This window comes from Ahaetulla prasina, chromosome 2 (genome assembly GCF_028640845.1).
Source record: "Ahaetulla prasina isolate Xishuangbanna chromosome 2, ASM2864084v1, whole genome shotgun sequence".
Classification (NCBI taxonomy): Eukaryota; Metazoa; Chordata; class Lepidosauria; order Squamata; family Colubridae; genus Ahaetulla; species Ahaetulla prasina.
Window position 1 is genome coordinate 270,355,415 of NC_080540.1, and position 27,196 is coordinate 270,382,610.

Genomic DNA, 27,196 nt, shown 5'->3' on the forward strand with positions numbered 1-27,196 from the left:
CCAGTTCCCTTTTGGGGGGGAAACAAAAAGCACCTTGGGACAATGGCACCCAACGAATTTAGAGGGCACCAGGTTTAGAGCCTCACTTTTCCAGTTGTGGGATAAGCTCATAAATGAAGGTTTATCTATGCATGTTTAGAAACAATTAAGGCGTTCCTGAACTGAACTATAGAGAATTTATGTCTGCCACAATGCAAATGATGTGAACAAATTGTCTGAAGGCTGGCAGCGAATAATTTCAGATTATGAAAGGTGTCCACTGGTGAAATAGTTACCATGGAAGGGTTTCTTCTCTGTAACCGAGCAACTGCCTGGGACAGAAGTAAGATGAACCACCCTAATGATTTTTTTTCCTTGCGTCCCCGTGTTGCTCAGCATGCAAACCTTTAGAAGCCACACTGCCGAGCTGAGGCGAGGGGAAGGGAAGTCAGGTCAGAAAGCCGAGAGCTCCCCGTGACCTCCTGCAAAACCGCCTATGCAGATTACAAACGGAGGAGAGGAGGAAGGGGTCGACCCACCCGTTCGCCTCGCCTGCTGCGGGCAGCAGAGGTCGCTGTGGAGTAGGCTCAGCCACCGCCCCCCCCCCAGGCGATGAAATAACGGGGCTGGGGAGAGAGAGAGAAAGAGTGAAGGCGCCGAGCTGGGGGTGGAGGAAGAGTTCACTTTGGGGGGGCCCCCTTTAGCAAAAGAGCTGAGCGCACGAGGGAGGGGGCTACACACACACACACAAACACACAGCCCGGCGTTGCCTGGCCCGGGAAGGCGCAGCTTTTAAGGAGGGCAGGTAAAAAGAGCAGGGGAGCGAATCCAGAGGCCGCGGGGGAGGCTCGGGAGGCTGCCCCGAACTTCTTTTCGCGCGCCGCGGCGAGACGCGCGCGCCTCCGGTCGGCAGGGATTGCGAGAGCGGCTACGACGAGCGAGACCGCCTCGGGGCTGTTGCGGAAGACGCCAGGAACAGGCAACTCCCCCTGCTGTGCCTGTGTGTGTGTCCCGCATTTGGGAGAGCAGCATCGGCGGCGGCGGCGGCTACAGGACGGTTAAAGACTGCAGCGGTGCTCCTCCGGGAAACGAGGATTACGGGGGCGGCGATTCCGCGAAGTTTGTTCCAGCTTGGACAGAACTCCCAGCTGCGCCGAAGAGAATGCATTATGAGGAGCCCTCTTCGCCGGCCTTGCAGAGACCCCGCTATGGCTGTGAGTAACACTCGGGGGTTAAGTTGCCGCCAAAATGGAGCGCCCAACCTCACCTTGTTTCCCTTTCCTCTTTTTCCCTCCCCTCCTCCGCCGGGGGGGGGGCTCGGGATGCAGGCTTCCGAAACGCTCAGGTGAGGGTGCGCGCGGCCCCCTAAACCTCCCCCCTCCCCGAAAGGGAGGAGGGCATGTGTGCGCAAGGGGACGGGTGGCGTCCCAGCGGGGCGCTGTTCTCGGTAGAGGGGACGGCGGAAACACCTGTCGCTGCTTCTGCTTGAGTTACCTGAGTGGTTTGGAGGATGGGCTTTCTCTCACCCTTCCAGCTGGAAGCTGCAAGCAGCGCCGGCGGATAATTTACTAACAAGGGTGTCCCATGTTACTGGGGATCCCTTCAAGAGAGACCCTGCCTGTTTATTTTGGAAGGAAGTTTATACTTCGAAAGGGGATGTGAAAAATCGCTCTCAACCAGATGTCTCTAGTAGTTTTGAGAGGGAGGTGGTGGCAGAGAGAATAATTAAAACAACAACAACTCCTCTTTAGGGGTTTTGGGGTTTTTAGGTAGGGTTTCCTAAGTATTCATTCGAGGTAAATGCCATCTACAGTCAGCATCTATGATATAGCTTTTGTGGCCCTTAGAGAAGATTAACACTTGACATGGGGTAAAAAGCCCATTGAATTGCAGCAAGGACACTTGTACCCAAGTATAGGGTTTTAGATCCCAGATACTGAATTTAGCATCCTTTAAAAGTGTTAAATAAAAAGTGTCGCTGATTCTGTACAACATTCTGATTTGTGGATGCTTTGCAATAAGCATGCATTTTTTAAAAACAAATTTAAAAGTACAGTATTTGAAACAATTTTTTAAAAAGACCGTCTGAGCTCAGCAATCCTTGTTCTTCCTCTCAGAATTTCATGCCTATTTGAAGGAACTTGCATTGGTTTCACTGTTTTTAAGGTGGAAACTTACAGCTTTTCCTTAAAAGCTTTTATTGTCCCTTCTGACATTTTCAGCCTGCATACTTTTTTTGACTTGGGATAAATGAAAATAAGTTTTTTGAAGACTTTGAGGTTGTGTTTTAGCTGGTTTTCAGAGTAACCTAACAGAAATGAGTCATAACTTGATTACTTTGAGGCTTTAAAGGCATGCCTATTGTTGTAGATATTTACCCAACTACACTTGTATGTGCTATTAGGTTTGTGATACAGATAAGCAAGTACTGTGTACTTTGACCACTCCCATTACTTTTACTGTACTGTTCCATATACCTCTCTTGGCAAGGTTTGAAAGGGCAATTAAAATTCCAAGACGCCAACAATATTTTAATTGCTAGGCCTATGTAAATCCTGAGTATCCACATGAAATAGAAATTGGGTGATACAGCCTACAAGAGGCTGGCTTGCCCTGTACACAAATTCTGAATGAGCAGACTGTGTTAAGGTGGGGGTTCCTAAATGGGAAAGAAACCTTTCTTTTGCCTCTTTAAAATGATAATCTCTATCTTGTGAACTCTGCTCTGGTGCTTTGAATGACTTCTGTGAACTTGCTCCCTGTTATAAACTGGTTGAGTGTTGTTGGTGAACTTGCTCCTTGTTGTAAACTGGTGGTTGTTCGGGTAACTACAGAAAAATGATACATTGATTTGGTGGCCCTTCTTCCACCTGCAGTATGCCACCTTGTCCCACTGCTCTCATGTTCCCAAAAGGTCTAAAAATTTCAGGTGAAGAATGTGCTGTTTTTCCTCTGACAATCATTGCCTACACAAAGGGCAACCACGTGATTCTGCAGCAGAAGTTCAGAGTCCTTCAGAATGAGCAGGAAGTGGTTTGGAAAAAGATACACCTCTAGGAGGGTGACAGTAATGCAAGGCAGAGAAAACAGTTCTTGTTTGGCAAGGCAAGGATTGGGAACAGTTTCAAGAGTAGAATGTGGCTAATGTTTGGTTAAATTTAGATGTATTAGATCGCATGAAGAAGAATCCTATATTGCAGATATTAAAAATGAAGGATTTACTTTTTAATGTTATAGGCAGTCATATAACAAGATAAGCTCAAATAATTTCCTACTGGATTTATACCTCATTTTCCTGTAATTTATTATCTTCCTCCTAATTGTTTGGGAAATATGTGCTGATGCAGTCAGATTACAAACACCCAGGCTGGACTCTCGCACTAAGTCAAAATCCAAGAAATCACTTTTTAGTTTAGTTTGTGATACGAATTTAGTTGTTGTGGTCTATAATTCTAGTAGATTGAGCTTTATTCACTAAGCCATAGTTACTTACCTTTATCTTTTTTGAAAGTAAGTCAAGTTGAATAAGAAATGGATGCGGATTGTATAATGGTAACACATAAATGAGGAGAATCTTCAATTCAAATTTCTATTAAAATGAATGTTTCATTTTATAACCCTCTGTTTAGTTACATTTGGATGTCGTGACCAAATTTCTCCTTAGGCCTTCCCCACCCCACCAAATAATGGACGGATCAATTGTATCTGAAGTTGTCTACATGATGCAGTTAATTTTGCATTGATTTTACTTTCATTGATTTTATTTCACATCGGTATTATACCTTAATTTTATAACAACTATAGTCACATTAGTTATGTCATTAATGCCATGCAGTGGCATACTTTCATATTTATTGGAGGTTAGGGAGTAACAGGTATCTATCTACAAGTGTTTACTCAAAATGAGGTTTTACTGTATTTTGTTTTCTTATATATTGCATATACATGTTATAATACTTAAGTGTTAACCTCAGGTGCAAACTCACTTATCTAAAGGCTTAATAGCTCAACAGATCAAACAGCTGTGTCCTTAAATCTACATTCTCTCATTAGAACAATATCAATTCAATTATTTTTCATATGTGGCTCTAATTTATATTTTCTAAACAGAAGTTTTGCTTTTCTGTACTACTTGGGCTTGAGGCAATCTAATTAACTACCTCTGTTAATTGAAATGGAGTTAATAAATGAAAGAAGGTTATAGGATTGTTAGACTTGTTCTGCTTAACCCGTATTTAGTTAAGAGGGTATTAAGTAACAATTCCACTTAATATAATTATTCTGACAAGCACTTTATACTTTTACTGCATTTTTTAAATTCTTTAAAAGATGAAGTCAAATGAGAAGTCAGTCTCCTTCCAGTTGAATTCAGTTCTTGGTGTCTTTGTAGACATACAGGTAGTCCTCACTTAACAACCAGGTGCTTAACAACTGGTCAAAGTTATGACAGCCTTAGAAATGATGTTTAACAGCCTGTGAAGCAGGTGTGACCATCAGAAAATATTGTGCATGCCCCGGTCATATGACCACATTTTGGGCACTTGACAACCGGCTCACATTTACAACTGCATGCAAAATCCTATGGTCACATGACCATGATTTGCAACTTTTTTTTTTGTTTTCCAGTAGAAAATGACAAAAAACACCTATTGAATATGCTGGACTTACTTAACAATCATGTAGTTCACTTAATGATCATGGTGACTTATGATTTTAAAATCAGATCAGATCATGGGGTGACTCACTTAATTACCATACTAATTTATAGCAATTGTCATAAATTGAGGATTATGCCCATCTAGTTTTCTTAGTAATAGTATGGAAATAGTTTGCTATTGACTTCTTCTGGAATTCTGGTCTACTCTACAGCCTTGATATCTTCTGGTAGTTTCTTATCTCTGAATGATTCAGGCCTGATTCTATTTGCCTCTCTAAGCTCAGACAATGTTGGGTAGGGGGTTGCCACCTCCTGAGACTTGAAGTAAAATAATGAGAGTTAAAAAACCACTTGGGTGACTGATCTATTTTATGAACTTTCATAAGAGCTTACTTCATCATACTGAGTTACTGCTGAAATGTCATCTTTTCTTAGACTGCATTTTAAATGGACATTTCAATACACTTGACTGTTTATAATTGGTTGCATACATGAAGTTTTGAATCTAAAAATAACATGAATTATATCCCATGCCACATGATTAAATTTCTACTTGTAGAACGTACACACCCTTTCTGTGTAGAGGAATTGCGGAGATTATAAGTAAAATGGTTATGATTTTTCATAATGAGTAAGTTAATTTTTGTATAATCGTAACGGTTTTAATGGGACTGTATTTAAATGAATGTCTCTTTAAAAACAAACCATGGTTGCTAGCTATGTACATTTTAGGTGTGTATATAACATTATTATGTTTTCTTGAGCTAGCTTTTAGCTACATATAAATAGTGATTGCAGTGATTTTGGCAGCTAGATTTTATACTTAATCTTCCTCCTTTTTATATATAATTAATATATTTGCTTGATATAAAGTTCATCATCTGGATGGCCTGATTTTGTGGAGAGAAAACCACTTGGCTGTCACAATTTACTATAAACTTATATCAAGCAAATAAACCATATTTATTTATTTATTTACATTTATATCCAGGCTTTTCCCTGTGGAGCTCAGGGTAGCCATATTGATACAATCTTTAGAAGGACCAAAGTCAGGCAACCTTTTTACAGCCAAAACTTGAAAAAAATGGCTAAGATGTGTAAAAGTATGATAGTGACACAGGACTGAAATTTCCATTTTTTCATACTTACTTTTTTTTAAAAAAAAGCAAAATAAATACACTAAGCCCATGGACAGCATAATACATCTTGATTTAAATTATTGTAAAAAAAACCTTTAAAAAAGCATGCTACTGAATTTTTATGTGTAGTTTGTAGAATTTTAGTGATAAATTTTTACTGTTTCATGGTTGTAAAAAAGAAAAAGAATAGGGGGCTGGGGAACTATATGCAAATGGCCCCTGCTTGAAACCAACTAGATGTTTCAGATTGGGATCAAATTCTTATATTTTTATTTCATTGATTCAATGAAGAACTTGAACATTGGTCATTTTTTTTTACATTTTGGTCAAGTCTATCTAGACTCGTTCCAGTCCGGTTTCCGACCTGGGTACAGCATGGAGATAGCCATGGTCGCGTTGGTGGATGATCACTGGAGGGCTCAGGATAAGGGTTGTTCTTCTGTCCTGGTCCTCTTAGATCTTTCAGCGGCTTTTGATACCATCGACCATGGTATCCTTCTGCGACGGCTGGAGAGATTGGGAGTGGGCGGCACCGTTTTTCGGTGGTTCTCCTCCTATCTCTCTGACCGGACGCAGACGGTGTTGGCAGGGGGGCAGAGATCATCCACGAGGCGCCTCACGTGTGGGGTGCCGCAGAGGTTGGTTCTCTCGCCTCTCCTGTTCAACATCTATATGTAGTTGCTGGGTGAGATCATCCGTGGTTTGGGGGTGCAATATCATCAGTACGCTGATGACACTCAGCTGTACATTTCCACCCCGACCACCCCAACGAGGCCATTGAAGTGATGTCCCAGTGTCTGGAGGCCGTGCGGGTCTGGATGGGGAGGAACAGGCTTCGACTCAATCCCTCCAAGACTGAGTGGCTGTGGATGCCGGCATCCCGGTACAGCCAGCTAGTTCCATCGCTGACTGTTGGTGCCGAGTCACTGGCCCCTATGGAGAGGGTTCGCAACTTGGGCGTTCTCCTGGATGCTCGGCTATTGTTAGAAGACCACATGACGGCCGTCGCCAGGGGAGCTTTTTATCAGGTGCACCTGACACTCCAGTTGCGCCCCTTCATAGACTGGGATTCCCTATGCACGGTCACTCATGCCCTCGTCACTTCCCGCCTGGACTACTATAACGCTCTCTACATGGGGCTCCCCTTGAAGAGCACCCGGAGGCTCCAACTGGTCCAGAATGCGGCTGCGCGGGTGATAGAGGGAGCTACTTGTGGATCCCATATAACACCTCTCTTGCGCAAGCTGCACTGGTTGCCGGTGGTCTTCCGGGTGCAATTCAAGGTGTTGGTTACCATTTTTAAAGCGCTCCATGGCATAGGACTGGGTTATTTACGCGACCGCCTGCTGCCACCGATAGCCTCTCATCGACCTGTGCGCTCACACAGGGAGGGTCTCCTCAGGGTGCCATCAGCCAAACAATGTCGGCTGGCGACCCCCAGGGGGAGAGCCTTCTCTGTGGGAGCACCCACCCTCTGGAATGAGCTTCCTCTGGGGCTACAATTACTCCCCAACCTCCGGACCTTTCGCCGTGAACTCAAGACCTTTCTGTTTCACTGCGCAGGGCTGGCCTAATACACTTTGGTTTTAATTGGTTTTTTTTATCATTTTTCTATTATAATTTTTAAATGGGGTTAGCCAAATTGAATAAGATTTTTTAAATGTTTTTTAAATCTATTTATCAAATTGTTCTTATGTTGGCTGTAAACCGCCCTGAGTCCTTCGGGAGAAGGGCGGTATAAAAATCAAATAAATAAATAAATAAATAAAATAAAGTCATCACTGGAATTTTTTAGTCACTTTTGCATTCTACTTAGTGAAGTGACTTTTTTTAAAACTAGGTCTGGAGACAGATGTGAATAAATGCTGTTTTGAAATGTTCAGGATGCATAAAGCAGCAAGTCTATCCCTAGCAGTCCTAGGTACAGGTTGAAGTCAGCACAAAACCTCCTATGCAACCTATTCAATTAAAATTGGGCTCATTGAAATCAGTGTCTGTATTTACATATCGTGCTGAGCAAGTTTCGATGTGTGTTGCAGTTAGGAAGTTCTAGTAAGGCTGTTGTTGTCTCTGAACTGCAGATACCATGACAACCACTAGATATGTTCTACTTTTACTTCTTGTATCATATATTAGATCTGAACTGAAAACATTGAAATGCATAGTACATATTTTGATTTCAGATTAGAGTTACTATAGTGTGGTCTAATATAGTTAATAACTCTTAGTTTACATCAGCCAATAAAGAGTAACAGAATATCAAGACCCCAGCGGGTGATATCAATATAGGTGGTCCACAGTTAATGTCCATCCTATTTATCAACCATTCAAACTTACAAAGACAGTGAAAAAGTAGTTTTTCAGCTGGTACTCAAATTTACAAACTGTCCATATGGTCACATGATCACAACTTGTGACCTTTGCACCCAAATTTGACAAGTAAAGTCAATGGAGAAGCTGGCAGTAAGTTGAAAATCACAGTCCTGTGTCACTCTTAACAATTGTGGGTGATTCATTTAATAAACTCCAGCAGAACTGATGCAGGTTTGGCATGGTCATGTGATGTTTCACTTAATGACTGCATCATTTAGTGATGGAATTGTTGGGTCCAATTGTGGTCAGTTAATGAGGACTACAGCAATGTAGAACTATAGTTTCGAATAACAATCTGAAGTCTTCTAGATATAAGCTTTATGTCAGCATTTAAAATGTGTGTTGAGTGAAAAATAGGGATAATTGCAATGCTTAAAAACTTGCATGCGTTTAATAGCAGATAGATAGCCTTTAAAAGTTAAAAAATTCTGAAAGCTTGATTTATCTTCTTATTTAAGTAATAGACCAGCATACCCAATATTTCTCAGTGTAATTATATAATAGAACTTGTTTCTGTAGAACATAATTCTAATTTAAACAGATATTAGTTCTTCTGTAATGTGTAGGCTTGATGACTCTTGTCTCTTGTCTGCTTAGCCAATGTAATTGTTCTCAGACAAGGCAAAGTTGATGAATGGTAAATTTTTATTTAACGTTAATACTTAAAATCTAAATTAGCAATTAATTCTGATGACTGTTACTAGGAACTGTTGCAATATGGGACTACTCCAAAGTGGACTCAGGGCAAGTCCATTGTTCAGCTGTAGCTTTCTTTATGTGCCTCTGAGTTGATAACTGAAGGACAAGATTACATTGTCAGGAGATCCGGATTTGACCTTAGTTTTGTATTATGCATTTGTGTACATAAAGTGCTGAAAAGAATTCTAAATTAAGGAAAGCCAATCAGAAACTAATTTAAAAATATGATCTGTGCCTTACAGTAGTTTCTTCTCTCTAATAGAAGGATGAGTTCCATCTATATTCATAATCTGTGTGCTTTCTTTGAATAGAAAAGACTAAATTTTTACTATTGCTTTCTGATACAAGCTTTGATTAGTTCAGGGACTTTTCACACATGGGATCAAGATAAAATGACATATTACAAAATTCTGGAAAAAATAGAACACATCAAAGTTCTGTGATAGATTAAATATCAAGTTTTTATGCCATCAACTTTTACAAACAGTCTTCCTCATCATATGACAACAATATCTAATGAAGTGGTCTGTAGCCATGAAAAAACAGTCTTGAGCAAGCCTATACAAAGGAGAGGACCATGTTTAAAAAATTAAAAAATCTTCATGAAATGAAGCCCAAGGTTTCTATTTCCTCTTATCATCCAAGCTGAAAGTTGATTTTGGGCCAGACAATTTTTTTGCTGTCATCATAGGAGGGTGGACTCGGAAGTAGTGATTTTGTTGTATTTGCAAAATGGAATTGAGAAATAATGTATACTTGTGAACTGAGCAAAGATCTGTTTGAGTTTTTGATTAGGTAAGTAATTTTTAGGCTGTGCTAATCTTGGGATGTGCTTATGCTGCTTGCTTTCTATTTCAAGCTTACCTTTCAGCAACACAGTCAAGAATAGGTTGGTAAAAGGTATGCTTGCTTGTTAGGCCTTTGTTAAACCTGGCAGCTAAAATTACCAGCAGATTAAAGCTGTCTGGGACATATTCTATTAAAGGTTTCTAGTGTTTTTGGAGAACTATTTTAAATTGCCCTAATGACAAATACTGTGAATCTGATGTCATTGGTGCTTAATATAGTGTATAATGCATAGTTTGACTGGTATTGTCTTTTTTTCTTTCTCCCGCTAGTAGAAAAATGATAGAAACACAGAATGATATTTTAGCAGTTCCCTCCTCTGCTTTGAACACATACCCCTGTTCCGAAAATGATTTTTGATAGGATGGCCAAATTTACAACAGTAAAAACTAAGAACCATTAATTTGTATGCATTTACAGGTTATTGTTACTCCATAACTTCAAAATGCTTGTAGGCTTAGTTACTACTATATCTGAATTACAAAAATCTTGGTTGGCCATAAAATGACAGCATAGATACAGGAAGCTAATTCTCTGCTGTGGTGTAGTGGTCTTCTGGATTTTTGCAATGCTAGGCTGAGTAAGCAGCAAGTGCTGATGTCAATTCTGATACTATGCCCTTCCCTCTGCTGTCTTTATTGTCACTGACCAGAGGGATAGATTCTAATTTTTTTCCAGTTTGGAGTGTACATCAAGTCTCCAGAACACCTTCCAAAACCTAGAACTCTCCTGGTAAAATTGGAAAATATGACCAGTTTGTATTTGACTTGGAAGATAGCCTGCACTGATACTAATAAATAATAGACTGCTTATTTTTAAGTAGTACCGTATTTTTCGCACTATAAGACACACTACCCCCCAAAAAAAGTGGGTGGAAATATCTGTGCATCTTATAGAACAAATATTACAGTGGGGGGAGGGGGTGGTGCAGTGGCAGCATTCGCTGCCGTCTGTCATCGCTGCTGCTGTTTGCCATCGCCACAGAATGCTGGAGCTTTTTGGAGCAGCTGATTGGCGGTTGGATTGGTCTCCTGGAATACAGCCAATCAGTTGTTCTAAGTGGCTTGAATTTTCGCCGCTGATTACCGCCACTGCCAATAGGCAGCATTGGTGATAGGCAGCGGCAGTGAACTGTGGCGGTGAACGGTGGTGGTTACGGTGGCGAACGACAGCAATAGCTGTTGTAGGCGGTGGTGGAGATCCCCGCTGCCTAGAACAGCTGATCGACAGTATTCCAGGAGGCCAATCCAACCACCAATCAGCTGTTCGGCAACGAAGGCTCTAGTGTTTCCCAGCGACCGCAGCAGCTCAGTTGGCCCATGGGCACAACAAAGCGTAGCCCTGATGAGCCATGTGCTGGGGCTGTGATAACATGCTGAATCTGACCAGGCTGTTTGCTGTTTGCTGCAAGGACGCTAGCCAGATAAATACCAGATGGATGCTGGGAGGCAGAGGCAGAATTTTTTTTTCTTATTTTCCTCCTCTAAAGCTAATGTACGTCTTATGGTCCAGTGCAGCTTATAGTGCGAAAAATACAGTAATCTGCCTCCTATAGTCTTTTTTCAAATGAATATAATATTGACTTGGGAAGTGCTGGTCCAGACCAACTTTGAGATGGCTGTAAGAGGCAGTGGTTTAGTTTTGTATCTCATTCTGCTAAGCCCATCTAGTTATTCTCAAACATTAAAGCAAAGTTGAATGCATAGTAATATATGGTAGTGACATTAGACTTCAGGGTTATGAAATAAAATAACTGCCCACCTAGTCTATATTGTCTATTTTTTCCAGTTCCAAAACCAAGCCTTTATTTTAAGAGCTGGTTTTAAAATTAAAAGCTTTTATTACTTGAGTCCAGTTTAACTGATAATTTTCTGAAAGGTAGCATCTCTGGTGGATGAACTTGTCCATACAGTTTTCTTGACAGTAATATTAAAAGCGATTTGTTGTTGATTTTTCTCAGAATATTTTTTTTGCTTCCTAATCAGTTCTATCCAAGTGCTAAGAAGATTACATGCCTATTTGAATCTTAAGATCCTTTTTGGAAGGCCTTTTCTATATTCTTTTGGCAAGTGTGATTAGATCTGACATGTTAGTGATGATCTTTGTCATCATTTTAAGTCGTAGGCAGAGAAATCTTATGGAGCTTTCCAAGCTATTGGTAAGAGACAGCCTGGTGGATATTTTGCATTTCTCCACTTTTCTCTATTTTTTATTTTTTAATTTTTGATTCATTTATGACATTGTAATTATTTTGGTTCGAGGCATGAAATGGCTTTTCCAATTAGAAGCCTATTTTTACCTTTGAAAGTCAAAGGATCTCAACTTGAGTTCATGTAAAAATTTTGGGAAAGCAACAGGTAGACTGATATATTTTTCCAAGATAAACAGACTTTTGCAGATTCCTGGTGGAAAATCAAAAAATGATGTAGCCTATGAAACACTGTTGGAACAATTAAAGTTCATAGCTCATTGCTTAAATTGTTACATTAAATTGGGAAGACTTCAACATTCTGATGAAGCAGAGGTTTCTTATTAAAAAAAAACACCTTATTGTGAAGTGGAAGAATTAAGCTTTTACACTATTTTCCTTAACTCTTAAATTCAGTATAACTCTTTTCTATTCTCTGAGCTGTTCATTAGATGTATTTTTAAAAAATTAGACATTTTAATGCTTTATTCTATTCATTTTAATTTTCTTTATGTTTACAAATATATTGATATGCAATCTATACAAATCAATAATATAAGTGAAATTTTGGGTTTATAGAAGCATATAGTGAAACAATTCCTTGCAAACAGAACAAATTCATAATAGTTACCATAAATGGTGTAGATTGACCGTTATTCAGTAAGAAATGTTCCAGTCTTTCTGAATAGTTCATTAGAGTTGTTGGTTAGGATTAGGGTTAGGGTTAGGGTTGTTGGTGCAGAACATTGATGTCAAATGTTATGCATATTTCAGAATCAGAACAGATGGTCCTTGCTTAACAACTGTCCTATTTAATAACAGTTCAAAGTTCCGACAGGACTGAAAAAATGGCTTTACAACCGTATTTTGCAATTAAGAATTCTTGCAGCTTCCCTGATCACGTGATAGATTAAGTGCTTCACAATCAATGGTCATTTATGATAGTTGAAGCATTCCACAGTCGCATGATTGCCATTTAAATGCTTCATAGTTGGTTTCCAACAACAGGATCAATGGAGATTTTGCCAATAAAAACATATCATTGCAGTCATTGATGTTTTGCTTAATAAATGGATTGCTTAGTGATGGAATTGCCAATCCCAATTGAATTTATTAAGCAAGGATTATCTACATATAACAAAATAGTTAATGGTTACAGAATTGTTATTTATTTAGTAATCAAATTTATATAGCCCCTGATTGCATGAGAAGTGATTCTTGGCAGTGTACAATTACAATTATTTGAAATATAATAGCCTTAAAATTATACTAATGAGTGCTTCCCAGTGTTACTGAATTGGAATGAGGATTCAAATTATACTAATGTGATTCTGATAATAGATTATAGAGACTTGTATTTTTGTTTTTTGGGGGGAAACAGTAGTTATTTTATGCCTCTCTCTTCCTTGTTTTTATCTTACCCCTTCCTTTAAATAATTGAAAAGGTCACAAAGTAAATACCAGATTTTTGTAATTCATCAGGACTTCTAATTGTCTACTGTTGGGCATACAAACAATTCACTCTCCCTCTCATACCCAGCAATGTGGGAGGGACAGAAGAAAACACTGTTGGAAAAGCCTTTGCCTGCAGTTAATGATAGCTTTAAAATTAAATGGGTAAAATTACATAGACTTGATTAGGCTAGATGGAGCATATTTGGTTAAATAAGAATATCTGTGTCTGCAGTAAAGGCTACAAGAATAGAAAGCATGCTTGTTTTCCACTGAAAATACAAAATGCAATAGATATTTTCTTCTGTCTATAATTTAAATAAAAAAAAACAGGAAGCAAAATGAAGGAAAAGGTCAGTTCTTATTTTCAAAAACGGATCAGTTACCTGAATAAAAATCAAGTTTTGGATTAAAGTATGGTGGATCATGCAGAATATTTTGAAAAAGAAGATTAAGTTTACCCCGCAGTTCTTTTTACTAGGAATAATTATGGATTGTACAGCTATAGAGACTAAATTGATTCTGAACTTAATAACAGCCGCAAGACTTTTGATTGCTCAATATTGGAAGAAAGAAGAATTACCTACAATTGAAGAATGGACTCTCAAAGTATCAAATCTGGCAGAAATGGCAAAAATCTCTGCTTACTTGAAAGACTATACACAAGAAAAATATATTTTAGAATGGAAAATGTGGATTGATTATATTCAAAATAAGTATCAGATAAAAAAATATCAAATAGCATATGAGTAAATTTAGGAAATAATTTGTATTAGATATATTTTTGAAGGAGAGGGGAATTGAGAGTGTGAATAAGCGTGGAGAGACCAGAGATTATAATTTAGGAATTATTTTAGATTATGATTGTTAGTTTTGATACCCTGCATTTTGTTCTGGGAAGTCGGGGTGGGGGTGGGGGTAAGGGAAGGGTGGGGGTTGAGATTAGTGATGGAGTGATGGTTAATGTACAGGGATTATTGAAGACGTATAAATATAATTAATGTAGGGTCGGGTCTGACCAGTCGCCAATTTAGAACGGTGGGGAGGGAAAAAAGAGAGAGGAGGTAGGAAAGAGGAGAAGAGGAAGGAAGAGGGTAGAAGAGGAGAAGAGTGTAGGGTGGAGGGAGGAGAGGAGGTAGATAAGAGAAGGAGAGGAAGGTTTGGAAAGTAAAAGAAGGTAGAAGAGGGAAGAAGGTTAAAAAGGGGGGTGGTGACTGGGCAGGCCCGACTAATTGTATATAACTGTACATTGGATGAATTATTTGACAAGATTGTAAAAATAAAACTTTTTTATAAAAAAAAATAAAAAATAAAAATCAAGTATATGTGGTTATAAATATTACTGCCAAGTACAGTAGTTAACATTAATATTTTTCTAAAAGAAGTTTTATCAAAAGTCCATAATCTGATTTGAGATTTGTTTCCCTTCCTAAGATTTTGGATACCTTGGATAAATAGATAAAGAATGTAGCTAGAGACCAAACGTAATTTTTTTAAAATTGTAGCCTACAGAAGGTACTTATGAAGCCACTCCACTCCTTTTAGGGTTGGCTTGCTTAAAAGTTTATAAATACTTTGTGACTATTGAAGACTTAATCCATCTATTTCTTTCCCATAACTGTGGAAAAATTCTACAAATGTTGTTCAGTGGTTTGGTTTTGTATTTCAGTAGCTTATTCCTGTGGGCCTCTGGACAGAATGAAAGTTTTGGATGGCCTAGCCACTTTAGCAAATAATCTCTGGAATTTGTACAAAAATTTTGCTTTTGAGTTTGAAGTTCTATGGACAATAATCAGACTAATAATAGAAGCTTTTTTTGAGGAGGCTTTGGCACTAAAAGACAAAAAGAAGAGGAAATAGTGTGTAAGCAGTACAAATACAATTAAAACTGGGGACAAAAAGTTCACTGGGCAAATGCATGTGGTAATCTGTTAAACCAGGGATTGAGTTTAGCTGAGGAACTCTGGGAGTGGAAGTCCACAAGTCTTAAAGGGACCAAGGTTGGAGACCTCTGTGTTAAACTATGGTTGCAGGTTTAGGACATCCTAAAAGTAATCCTCACCGCATAGAAATTGGGAGCACGAATTGCATTGTTAAGTGACATCGTTATAAGGCATGACATCACATGATGTGCCAACTTACCATAGCAGTTCCAGTAACCCCAGTTGTTGTTGTTAGATTCTGTGTGGTCACATAATCGCTTGGTCATGTGATCACCATTTGTGACCTTTTGCCAATTTCCCCAGTGACTTCAATTGTCAGAAGCTAGCAGTGAAGAGGGCATGGTGATCATATGACTATAAACGCAGCAATGTCGTAATTCCAAACTGGTTATTGAGCACCCAAATTGCAACCACATGAACAGAGGGAAGCTGCAACAGTCAAAGCTACAAGGACCTATTGTAACTACTCCTCATTCAATGGTGTCATAACTTTGAACACTCGCTGAATGAGTAGGTGTTAAGTCAGGACTACCTGAATCAAAATAAAATCAAAAGAAGCCCTGGTGGAACAATGGTTAGAGTGCAGTATTGCAGGCAAACTCTTCCTGCAGCCTGGAGTTTGATCCTGATGGGACTGAAGGTTGACTCAGCCTTCCTTCCGAGGTCAATAAAATGAGGACCCAGAACGTTGGGGTCAATATGCTGACATTGGAAACTGCCCACAGAGTGCTGTAAAGCACTATGGAGTAGTATATAGATCTAAGTGCTATAACCAAGTCCAGTTTGTTTTAAACTTTTATCTGAATACTTAGATCAGTTCTATTTCTGTAAAAGACATACAAAAAGAAGAGTGTTTTTTTATTAAATTAATAAAAAAACAATTTTGGCCCATTTTTTGTTAACTGCCAAAGCAATGTCTATGAACTCCACCATGCATCTCCCCTTATATGACTAGCATTATAATATCTACCTTTTGAAAAATTTGTGTTTTAATGTGTTTTCATTCTACTGTAAAATTGAGAATAATTTTTCTCATGGTGTTTTTTGATTGGGAAAAAGTTTCCTCCTTTATTAAGAAAAGGTTGTAACATGCTGCTATAAAACTGAGATTTAATTTAGCCTGTCTACTTAGCTTTACTTCAGAACTTTTCATTATGAGCCAACTTCTTTGTAAAAGTGCGATTGGGTTTTTAATAGCTGGCTGGCCTCTCTCCAGTGGCAAATAACTTTGGAACTGCTTAGACTATTAATTTCATGTGGTCATGAACTAAATACAAATTAGTTGAAGGCAAGAGGTGAAAGTTCAGTTGGTTATTTTACCAATAAGATAATAGTATATCTTCAAAAGAGCATAAAGTGGTTGAAGAAATTAAGTACCATTTGTTTCAGGTCACAGTTACCTTTAGAAACTGTATTATTAGAACAAGCAGTTGTCTTTAATATCTATCGATCGATCGATCTAGAGATTGAGTAATCTTATTTTATTTAGATCTTCAGTTTTTCATTTATATGCATGTTTTCACTTTCCTAAATTTACTACAAAATTATGGTTATAAGAAATACACTAAAAAGTAATTCAGCTCTGTATATCTGTAAACTACCCAGAATCACAGCTTTTGGGGAGATGGGTGATATATAAATTTAATAAATAAATATATCAAGAAAACTCTAGATGGATATGTAAGTATGGTATATACTCTATTCTTAAGATGAATTTGCTTTGTGAAATACTACAATTTTAGAACATGATAGAATCAACCATCTCATGGCTTATAAATAATAATAAATTATCTGAAAATTATTAATGTACATCCAGGTCTTGCTGAGACATTCATGCCAAAAGTGGGGCTGGTTTATTCACTGCCTCTGTTTGTTAAAGTTCTTGCGGCCAAATGCTTTCTGACATTTATGTAAACTCATCGGCAATGTCATTCAGAATTTTGCTGACAACACCCAACTGTGTATCTTTTCAGTTGATGCCAGAGGATGTGGAAGTCCTGAATTTTTTTAAAAATAGATTAATTTATATTCTACCTTATGTAACAGGTGTTCAAGGCAATATATGTAATGTTCTCTGTTCTACAACAGATGTCTTGTGAGATAGGTTAGGCTGATGTTATTAGGCTGATGTTGTTGTTAGTCTGCTGCAGAGCTGGTGGCAGACTTGGACGATGAGGAGGTTAGGGAGGAACTTGGGCCAGTTCTAGAATCTGGGGAAGACTCTGATAGATGCTCTGCATCGGACGCAGAGATAGAGCCAGGACCGTCTGACATTTTCCAGCCACCAGAGAGGCAGCTGCATTTGGAGGCTGATATAAGAGAGGAGGAAGGACAGCTGGGGCCTGTTGTAGTTGCATCTGTGTACAGAGCAGTTAGGAGAAGTGAATAACAGAGGACAAGGAATCGACTCGGGAAGCAAAGCAGATTTGGACACTGAATGGCTCCTCCCTGGCTGGGGAATAAATAGAAGGAAAGGGGAGCGGTTGTTGTAGGAGGCAACAGTTGGTATTTCTGAAGATTTTGGCCATTATGTTTCGTGTCACAAAGACTGCTTGCCAGATCTTAATTTGCAGCCTTTCAGCTGGGAGATCACGGCTGTGCAATTATTGCAAGGAACTGATAAGATCTGTTACTGCAGTTAACTCCTTTAAGGACTATTGCCTGGACTTTTCAGTGGGTGAATGCAATTAATTCACAAGAGGTAAATAAAGAGTTTTTCATTACCAGGCATCTGTTCTTGCTTCTGCTAAGGCTGGGTGAGAACAGCTGAGGCAGTGATTGTCCAAAATCACCCACTAAACTGTTGGGTTGGATCTCCCTACTCCAAGTCCCATACCTTAGCCATTATAATGCACTGATCCTCAAAACAATGATCAGCGGGTTTTATGCCAAAAGCTTTATTGATTATACTATTCTAACAGTAACATGAGATATGAAGTGATATTAACTGCTGTTTATAGTGACATGCTGGATTTAAAGGAATAACTGAAGCTCATCTATTGACCAGCTTGTAGTTTGGGAGTATGAACTCCTTTGGATAACCTGTATGTCATCTGAAGGACCAAGTAGGTCTAGTGGTTAAGGCCCCAGGAGAGAAAACAAGAAATTGTGAGTATTAGTTTCAAATTAGGCTTCACTTTAGGTTGAGTGACTTTAGACCAGTCACTTTCTCTCAGTCCAACTGACCTCATAGGGTGGTGGTGGTGGTGGGAAAAATAGAAGGAAGTATTAGGTACGTTCAGTGCTTTAACAGACTAAGAGAATTGGAAGGGACCTTGCAGGTCTTCTAGTCCAACCACCTAATCAAGCCATTTTTGGCCAGCAGAGTGCTGCAGGAGACCATGGAGGCTGAAAACAGGCTGCTTCCTCCCTGCACACGGTCCGCTCTAGCTGGCAGAGGCATCGTGGGCTGGTCCTTTGATATTTCCAGGCTGGCCCCATGGGCTGGATTTAAGTACCCTGTGGGATGAATCCGCCCCCGCGGGCCTTGAGTTTGACACCCGTGTTCTAGAGTCTTAACATCTTTTTATATCGTGGCAACCAAAACTGGATGCAATATTGCAAGTGTGATCTTACCAAGGCCTATCCTATCCCTCTGTTAGTGCAGCCTAGGACTGTGTTAGCTTTTCCTGCTGCTGCAGCACAGTGATATTTAAGTAATTGTCCACTAGGACTCCAAGATCTCTCTCGCAGTTACAGCTGTTGAGCCAGGTACTTACTTGTGCATTTGGTTTTTCTTGCCTAAATGTAGAACCTTAATTTCTCATCAATTTTGAGTTACTTAAAAAAACAATAAAGGCAAATAAGAAAGAAAAGGTAGACAATACTTCCCTAGATGGTCATCTGACAGTGTGGTCAAGAATGCTCTTTGACCTATTTAAACTTTGTTTTTCTGATGCCAAAATACCTGGAGGCCTGCCTCTCCACTTTCCAGCTAAGGCTTGACAAAAATTATTTCATCTTCCTTCTATGCATCTTGTCTGCTAGAGATGAAGCTAGTGTAATACCACACTGAATTTAGAATTGCCACTCAGGTTAGATAATTTGGTTCTTTGGTGTTGGCTTTTAAATTACTGATAAAACGTTGCATCACACTCAATGATTAAAACTGCTTCTTGGTTAAATTTTGTTTCATCACCTTTTTTATCTGACTTTTTTTTTTACTTATTGGCATTTTCTCATGGCTTTACTAAAAATATCTTTGAGAATAGTATATTGTGGAATACATTAAATAAATTGTTCAAAAATATTTCATTAGAAACTGGGACACACACAATAATGTGGTTAACCTATAACAATTTAACACACTCAAAACCGTAGAAATGGTGGTAGACTTTAGGAGAAACCCTTCCATACTTCCACCTCTCACAATACTAGACAACACAGTATCAACAGTAGAAACCTTTAAATTTCTAGGTTCTATCATATTGCAAGATCTAAAATGGACAGCTAACATCAAAAACATCATCAAAAAAGGACAACAAAGAATGTTCTTTCAGCGCCAACTCAGTAAGCGCAAACTGCCCAAGGAGCTGCTGATTCAGTTCTACAGAGGAATTATTGAGTCTGTCATTTGCACCTCTATAACTGTCTGGTTCGGTTCTGCAACCCAACAAGAAAGATATAGACTTCAGAGGATAACTAGAACTGCAGAAAAAATAATTGCTACCAACCTGCCTTCCACTGAGGACCTGTATACTGCACGAATCAAGAAGAGGGCCATGAAAATATTTACAGATCCCTCACATCCAGGACATAAACTGTTTCAACTCCTACCCTCAAAATGACGCTATAGAGCACTGCACAACAACTAGACACAAGAACAGTTTTTCCCCGAAGGCCATCACTCTGCTAAACAAATAATTCCTTCAACACTGTCAAACTATTTACTAAATCTGCACTACTGTTAATCTTCTCATCGTTCCCATCACCAATCTCTTTCCACTTATGACTGTATGACTGTAACTTTGTTGCTGGCAATCCTTATGATTTATATTGATATATTGACCATCAATTGTGTTGTAAATGTTGTACCTTGATGAACGTATCTTTGCTTTTATGCACACTGAGAGCATATGCACCAAGACAAATTCACACTTGACCAATAAAAAAATTCTATTCTATTCTATTCTATTTACTATGTGATTGATTTGTTTTGACTTAGCGTGATTTGTTAACTCACTCAGTTATGGCTAAGCATTATCTAGATCAGGCAATTGTCTTTCCTTATTGGTTTGTGTGAACTTTTCCACTGCAGTATAGAAGTATAAACTCTCAGTATTATCAAGCATCTGATTTTAGGCTTATACTTGTAACTGTGCTTGAATGCAATGACTTTGTACATCATGCGTAATGATAGTGTGGTTTATTTGGTATTGGCATAGTGTCATTCTGTGAACCCAGCTATTCTAAGTTAAACCATACTTAACAAATGAACCCACCCAGTTTTGACTATGAAGCCACACTTTTGGTAAGGATAATACAAGATGTGTTAATTTTCATATTTTACTGACAGCTTGGTCCATTCCAAACTGGAAATCCTCCAGTTGTGTTTTAGGCTACAGTACTATTGGTTAAACTCACTATTGGTTAATTCTCATAAAATTATGAGAATTTTAGTTCAATGCATCTTCAAAGTCCAACTGATTAAAGAAAGCTGGAATAACAAATGTTTATTGAGTACTATGTCAAAATCCACTTACATACTTATCTTCCTCTGGGTCCTGATGGCTATATATAGGTTAGCTTTTTTCAGCCGCTTCTGTAAGTCTGATTACCTTAAACCTTGTATTCATCGGTGCCCATTCAACTCATTTATGGTTTCAGTCTTCTGTAATATGTATAGGTACATTTTGTAACATAGCAACATTTCTCATAAAGCTGCCTTTTTTTTATGGAATCCTACCCTTTTACTCACCTCTGTTCTTCAAGCAGATTTTTAAAATGTGATTTTTGGTATGCCTTTATTTTTCTCTCAAGATGATTAAATACTGATAGTAGACAAGTTAAATATTTTCCATTTTGCTATTTTGAATGTTCTGTAAGGCACAAGATTTTTTTAAACAAAAAGCTCAATTTGATGTTTAGTCCACTTGCCTACCATTTAGTCTAGTTGCTATAGCAATGTTAGAAGACTCATGTTTCTATATTCTATTTATCTATGTAATCTGGGTTTTTTTTCAAAAAGGCAAAGATTTCTCTCTTTATGAAACAATTTATAAAAGTGCCAGTAAGAGAGATGGTAAGACAATATTATATCTCTCTTAAACATTAATTTGTGCAAGAGGAAATCTGAAATTGGTCCCAACGAACAGTTTATTAAATAGTGTATATATTACATCCCAAAGGTGCTTTTTCAAAAGGCAACTGGACTTTCTGGTTTTTCTTTGAAGACTTTTCGCTTCTCATCCAAGAAGCTTCTTCAGCTCTGACTGGATGATGGGGAATGGAAGGATTTATACTTCTTGCAGACAACTGGTCATTTGCATTCTTTTAGAGAGTTGTTAAGATCACCTGGAGGTTTATCTTTGTCATCAGAGTCACCTGAGTGGTACAAATGGGTGTGGAGCTTTCTTGGAACTGTTGAAAGGATTTGTATTATAGACTGGAGATAGTTGATGTTGTATCCCTCCCCCTCTGGTGAGAGAGGGCTTTTCAGTTTTGACATAGATGGCCTCTTTGACCCCTCTTTCAAACCAGCGATTCTCTCTGTCCAAAATGTGGATTTTGCTTTTTTCAAAAGAGTAGCCTTTTTCTTTTAAATGCAGATGGATATCTGATTCTATGATGGAAAATGTACGACTATCTTAATGCAACCTCTAAAATAGATTTAATGTAGACAAAAAATAAGCTCCAACTTTTTTAGGGGAAAAAGTGCAATTTCATGATTCAGCCATTTCTGTTGGCAGCCTCCTAACTTTTGTAATCCCTTCCTGCCTCATAAAAAATTAAGTCAACCCTCAGCTCCTCCAAAGGTTGTCCACAAATAGTTTTGAAAAATAAAGTCCTATAGAAAGGGAAGCTGCTGTGCGTTGTCAGTGACTTACATCAGTTTTTCTCAACCTTGGTAACTTGAAGATGTATGGACTTCAAGTCTCAGAATTCCCACCCAGCTCAGTTCACACTTTTTCAAATTGCCGTGGTTGAGAAACACTGACTTAAATTATATAGACAAGGAAGATGGTGCGAAATGTGCCTAATGTAAGTCCTTCACCTTGAAGCTGTTGTGAATACTGTGGAAACCAGCAGATGGCTAGCTATATTTACATTCTGGTTGAAATTATTGTTTTTTCTGTGGTCTGAGGTTGTTTGATCCTCACTGATACCTTTAAACTGAAGGTTTCATTACCTTTAAATTGGAGATTTATTATAGAAGCTGCAGAGTTATAGATTTTCACGTTATGTTATTACTGTATTAGGGGACTATAAATAGATGTCAAACCTTAATTGTTATGGTTGTAGAAAGTCAATTAGATTTATCAGCCTTCCCTAAAGAGGTTTTTTAAATAGTTGTTATCCTTTTTAAAGTACAGTACCTAAACAAAATATCCATCCCTAAATTTGGGAGATCACTAACCTTAGCATGTTTTAATTCACTTTCCACAGCTTTCGTTCAAAGAAAGTTCTAGAATATTTCTTATTCTGTAAAAGTTTGTTGCTTTGCTGAAGTGGTGGTTGAAAATACCTGTGCCCATTTTATAAAAATACGTTAGGTTTTGTATCTTCCTTGCTCTATTAACTAAGTTTCTAGGTTATTCAGATTTATTTAATGCACAGTAGTTATTAATGATATGTAATTCAATTTCTTTGAACCTTTTTTTGCTATTGTTTCTAATCATATTGATTATTTATTTATTGTAGTTTGTTTTTAAACATTTAATTTTTAAATTTTAATTTCTGTCTCTTAGAAGTAAAATTCTAATTTTGTCCATAATAAAGAACTGATTGACTAGACCGGGAAGATGCGTGACTAACTATGGATTATCTCTGTCTGTTTGACAGATTGCATAGAATTAGACTGAAGGGACCTTAAGAGATCATGTCCGGAATAATGAGTCAGCTCAGTGGATGATTTTCACAATAGCATTTAATTGCTAACTCCGGTCTTTTTGTGAGTGGAAAATGGATTATAAAGTGGTTCTTAAATTCTGAGATAGTACAGAAATAGTTTCAGCTACAGAAACACATTTTTCCCCAAATAACTGTTCTTAATATTAGAACATAATCTTTGTATGGAGGAAGTGACCAGTTCAGACATTAATGATTATTAATTAAAAGTTTTCAGGCAGTAGAGTTAAGAAGGAGAACTGTCATCATTTAGAATAGAACAAATGGTAATTAGATAGAAGTTTGATGTCTTCCTGTCACATGTATTAGGCTATAACTGACACTATTTTCAGCAAGATGCTGAAGATATTAGTGGTTAAGAATGATGGTCATTTAACACTTCAGATATCCATCAGGATGGAAATAAGTGGAGGAGACAGTATGAATGGATGTACTAGAAGCTTGATTTTAAAGAAGCTTTGTAAGTTTGGACTCAAAAGAGTTTAAAATTTAATATGGATCTGATTCCAATGAGCTAATAGTTTTGGTATGCTTAGTGAACTTCCCCTTACTTCTTTTAACATATACCAACATATGTTTTCTAATAGAATTGTTATAGTATTTTGGATAAAGCAGTCTTCTTCAAGTTTGTTCCTTACCTCCCCAATACACTAGAATAGCAACACCCAGAATTTCCAGTTAACGGGAATTTGAAAGTGTTAGAAAAAACAAGCCACAAGTTTCTTTAAATGTGTGGAAATGTATTTTTGTTTCTTCAGATCCAAACTATTCTTTAGTTGGATGATGGCAAAATCTGTAGCTCTTTTAGTAAATTATATTGATGATTATGCTTGCTTTGTCCTATGACAGTGATGGCTAACGTTTTCCGAACTGAGTCCCCAAAGGGTGCGCATGTGCGCCCCCGAACCCCCAAAATGCAATGCGCATGCGAGCTCAGCACATGCGCCCTGCCACCTCATGCATGTGCACATGGCCTTTGCTTGCACCCCATCCCCACACATGCGTGTGTGCCCTCGGTGTGTGCCCTGCCCCCCTGTGCATGTGCGTGCCCCCATACATGCCCCGCTGCACATGCGCGGCAGAGACCCAAAGACCAGCTGGCCGGCAGAAGGTACACACGAATGCGCAGCAGAGCTGAACTGGGGCAGCGGCTCGTGTGCCATCAGAGAGGGCACTGCGTGCCACCTCTGGCATGTGTGCCATAGGTTCACCATCACGGTCCTATGGTATATCTGCTTGTCCCCAACACCTGTAATTTATGCCCTTCTAATAGAAAGTCTTAATACTGTACCCACAGTGCCGTTTGAGACAGTAATTAGTCTTTAATGTTGCTCATCTTGCTTGGCAACATTGTGCTTTCTTTTTGTAATTTTTACAGTTGCATATTAGTTTAATTACTCAAATACTTTGGCCACCAAATGAGAAGGAAGGACTCACTGAAGAAGAGCCTAATGCTAGAAAGTTTGAGGCAAAAGAAGAAAGGGACAACAGAGAATGAGGTGGCTGGATGGGGTGACTGAAGCAGTAGGTGTGAGCTTAAATGGACTCCAGAGGATGGTACACGACAGGAAGGCCTGGAGGAACGTTGTCCATAGGGTTGCGAAGGGTCAGAATTTTTAACTAACTTTATTAAGTTTTTTGAAAGTAAAAAAATAAGCACTAACAAGAAGCCAAAACATTTGGAGATTTGGAAAATACTGTTTCAAATCTCCATTTGATCATGGAGTCCAGTCAATTATTTGGACTGCTTCTCCCCATCTGTCAGATAAGACCTCTTTGAAAGAGTTTCTAGAAAAAAACCTGGATGTTTATATAATATTAAATAAATGATGCTGATAAACCATACTTTATATAAACCATAATGACTGGGTTCACATAATATGCCAAATACATTGTGGATCAATGAAGTATGCCAGGCAGGTCTCTGAGCTTTTCTTTCTCTTCTGCCTGTCAGGCATAAAAGGTACTTTTTTTTTATGTTTCATAAAAAATATGGCCTTTGTTTACACTCCTCTATTTCAACTTAGTTATGACTCTGAACAAGTTTTTGGTGGCATGAAAGTCTGCTTAAATTATAGAGGAAACACTTATGAGAAGTTTATGTCTGTGTATAATCTATAATCTGACAATTGGGAGTTAGAAATATGTGACTTTGGACTGAGGTAAATGGGTATTTACCTCAGTCCAAGCTGAGCTAAAAGTATTCATAAGCTTCCTTATCCCTGCAGTTGTTAATTTATACTGATATATGAAGTTGCAAATGTTTTCATCAACTGCTTCAAAAAAGGATTTGGAAATCTACTTTCCAATAACTAGTAGTTTAAAGGACAGTGAATCTTGATTAAATAAATATATGGAGGCTAGATCTATCTAATGATGATGTTTGAAAACTCAGTGTCTTGAAATAATAGGTAGACTGTTGGGTATCTTCAGTCTGAAGAAGCTATTTGGATAAGCAGCAAACGGTTTCAAACCAAAAGAAAAAGAAGTCCAGTTACCATGACTCAACTTCCGAAGGGAAGTAGGCAGTGGTGGGATTCGAGTAATTTAACAACCGGTTCTCTGCACTAATGATTTCTTCCAACAACCAGTTCACCAAACTGCTCAGAAAGTTAACAACCGGTTCTCCAGAAGTGGTGCGAACTGGCTGAATCCCACCACTGGAAGTAGGGATGGGGTTGATCTCATGTTTGTCTTTATTTTGGACAAAGATCAGTATAGAGAAAAACAGTTTGCAAACTGAAAGTAAAAAAGGTAGACCAAACGTAAGACTTAGATTAAAAATATATTCTCACTATTATTACCACTGTTAAGATATGTTTCTACAGTATTATTATTTATTTATTTGGCCAAGTGTGGTTAGACATGCACGGAATTCTGTATAGAAGCACTCAGACAAATTCCTTGTATGTCTATCCATACTTGGCCAAATAAATGAATAAATAAATAAATAATAATAGAAACATACCTTACAGTGGTAACAATAATGACAATATACTTTTAATCTTTATCTAATGTTCTAATTTAGGATCAAAAAACAATGCTGTTCATCTAAAATTAAGACATAAAGCTAAAATTTTTAGGACAGGGATGTCAAACTCAATTTCATTGAGGGCCACATCAGCATTGTGTTTGACTTCAGGGAAACCGAGTGGGCGTGGCCATGGTGGGCATGGCCAGATCAATGTCACTCGTGTCTGGGGTGCCTTTGGTGGCCTGAGTGCTCTGCCAGAGAACAAACAGGCTCCCAATGGCTGCCTGTAACCTTCTGCCAGTGAAAACGGAGCTTGCAGCCCTCCTGAGCTTGGTTTCGCTGGCAGAGGCGCCGCGGGGTAGTCCTTTGCTGTTTCCAGGGCAGCCCCATGGGCCAGATCTAAGCACCCTGCGGGCCGGATCTGGCCCCTGGGCCTTGAGTTTGACACCCCTGTCTTAGGAGGTTAAAATAAACTAAAATAAAGTTCATATATCTACAGTATATTTATTGTTTAAAAGTTAGGCACAATTATGCTAACTATACAGTAATGAGGATGGACATCAGTCAGCTTGAATCTTGTCTTACTAGCAGCATAAAAGAATTTGGCTATTTCCAGAGAGGTAGAAAATGTCAGAACGACTTAGATGTTTTATCAGATAAAGAGAGATAAAATGGATTATAATATCTGCATAAAAGCAGCAGTACAGTAAAATGTGGGTAATAGATTTTATAGTGCTTGTAACACATGGACATAATCAAGCAACATATAGTATTGATTTTTTTTCTATCTGCCTTTCAAAATGGTTGCCAGCGTTAAAGCCCTTCTCATTTTGGATGTATAATATTGTTTAAGTATCTTGCCATTTTAAACATATAAGA

General features: G+C 38.4%; 1 protein-coding gene across 2 annotated transcripts in view; it reads left to right on the plus strand.

Moving 5' to 3' along the window:
• The first annotated feature begins 628 nt into the window (after positions 1-628).
• Positions 629-27,196, plus strand: part of IQGAP2 (IQ motif containing GTPase activating protein 2) — a 141,466-nt gene continuing 114,898 nt past the window's right edge. The window contains exon 1 of one of the 2 annotated variants that reach the window (XM_058169267.1): positions 629-1,193. In XM_058169267.1, coding sequence (XP_058025250.1) covers positions 1,142-1,193 — 52 coding nt within the window. In that variant the 5' untranslated portion in view covers positions 629-1,141. The remainder of the gene's footprint in view (positions 1,194-27,196) is intronic. The other variant, XM_058169268.1, reaches the window with a different exon arrangement.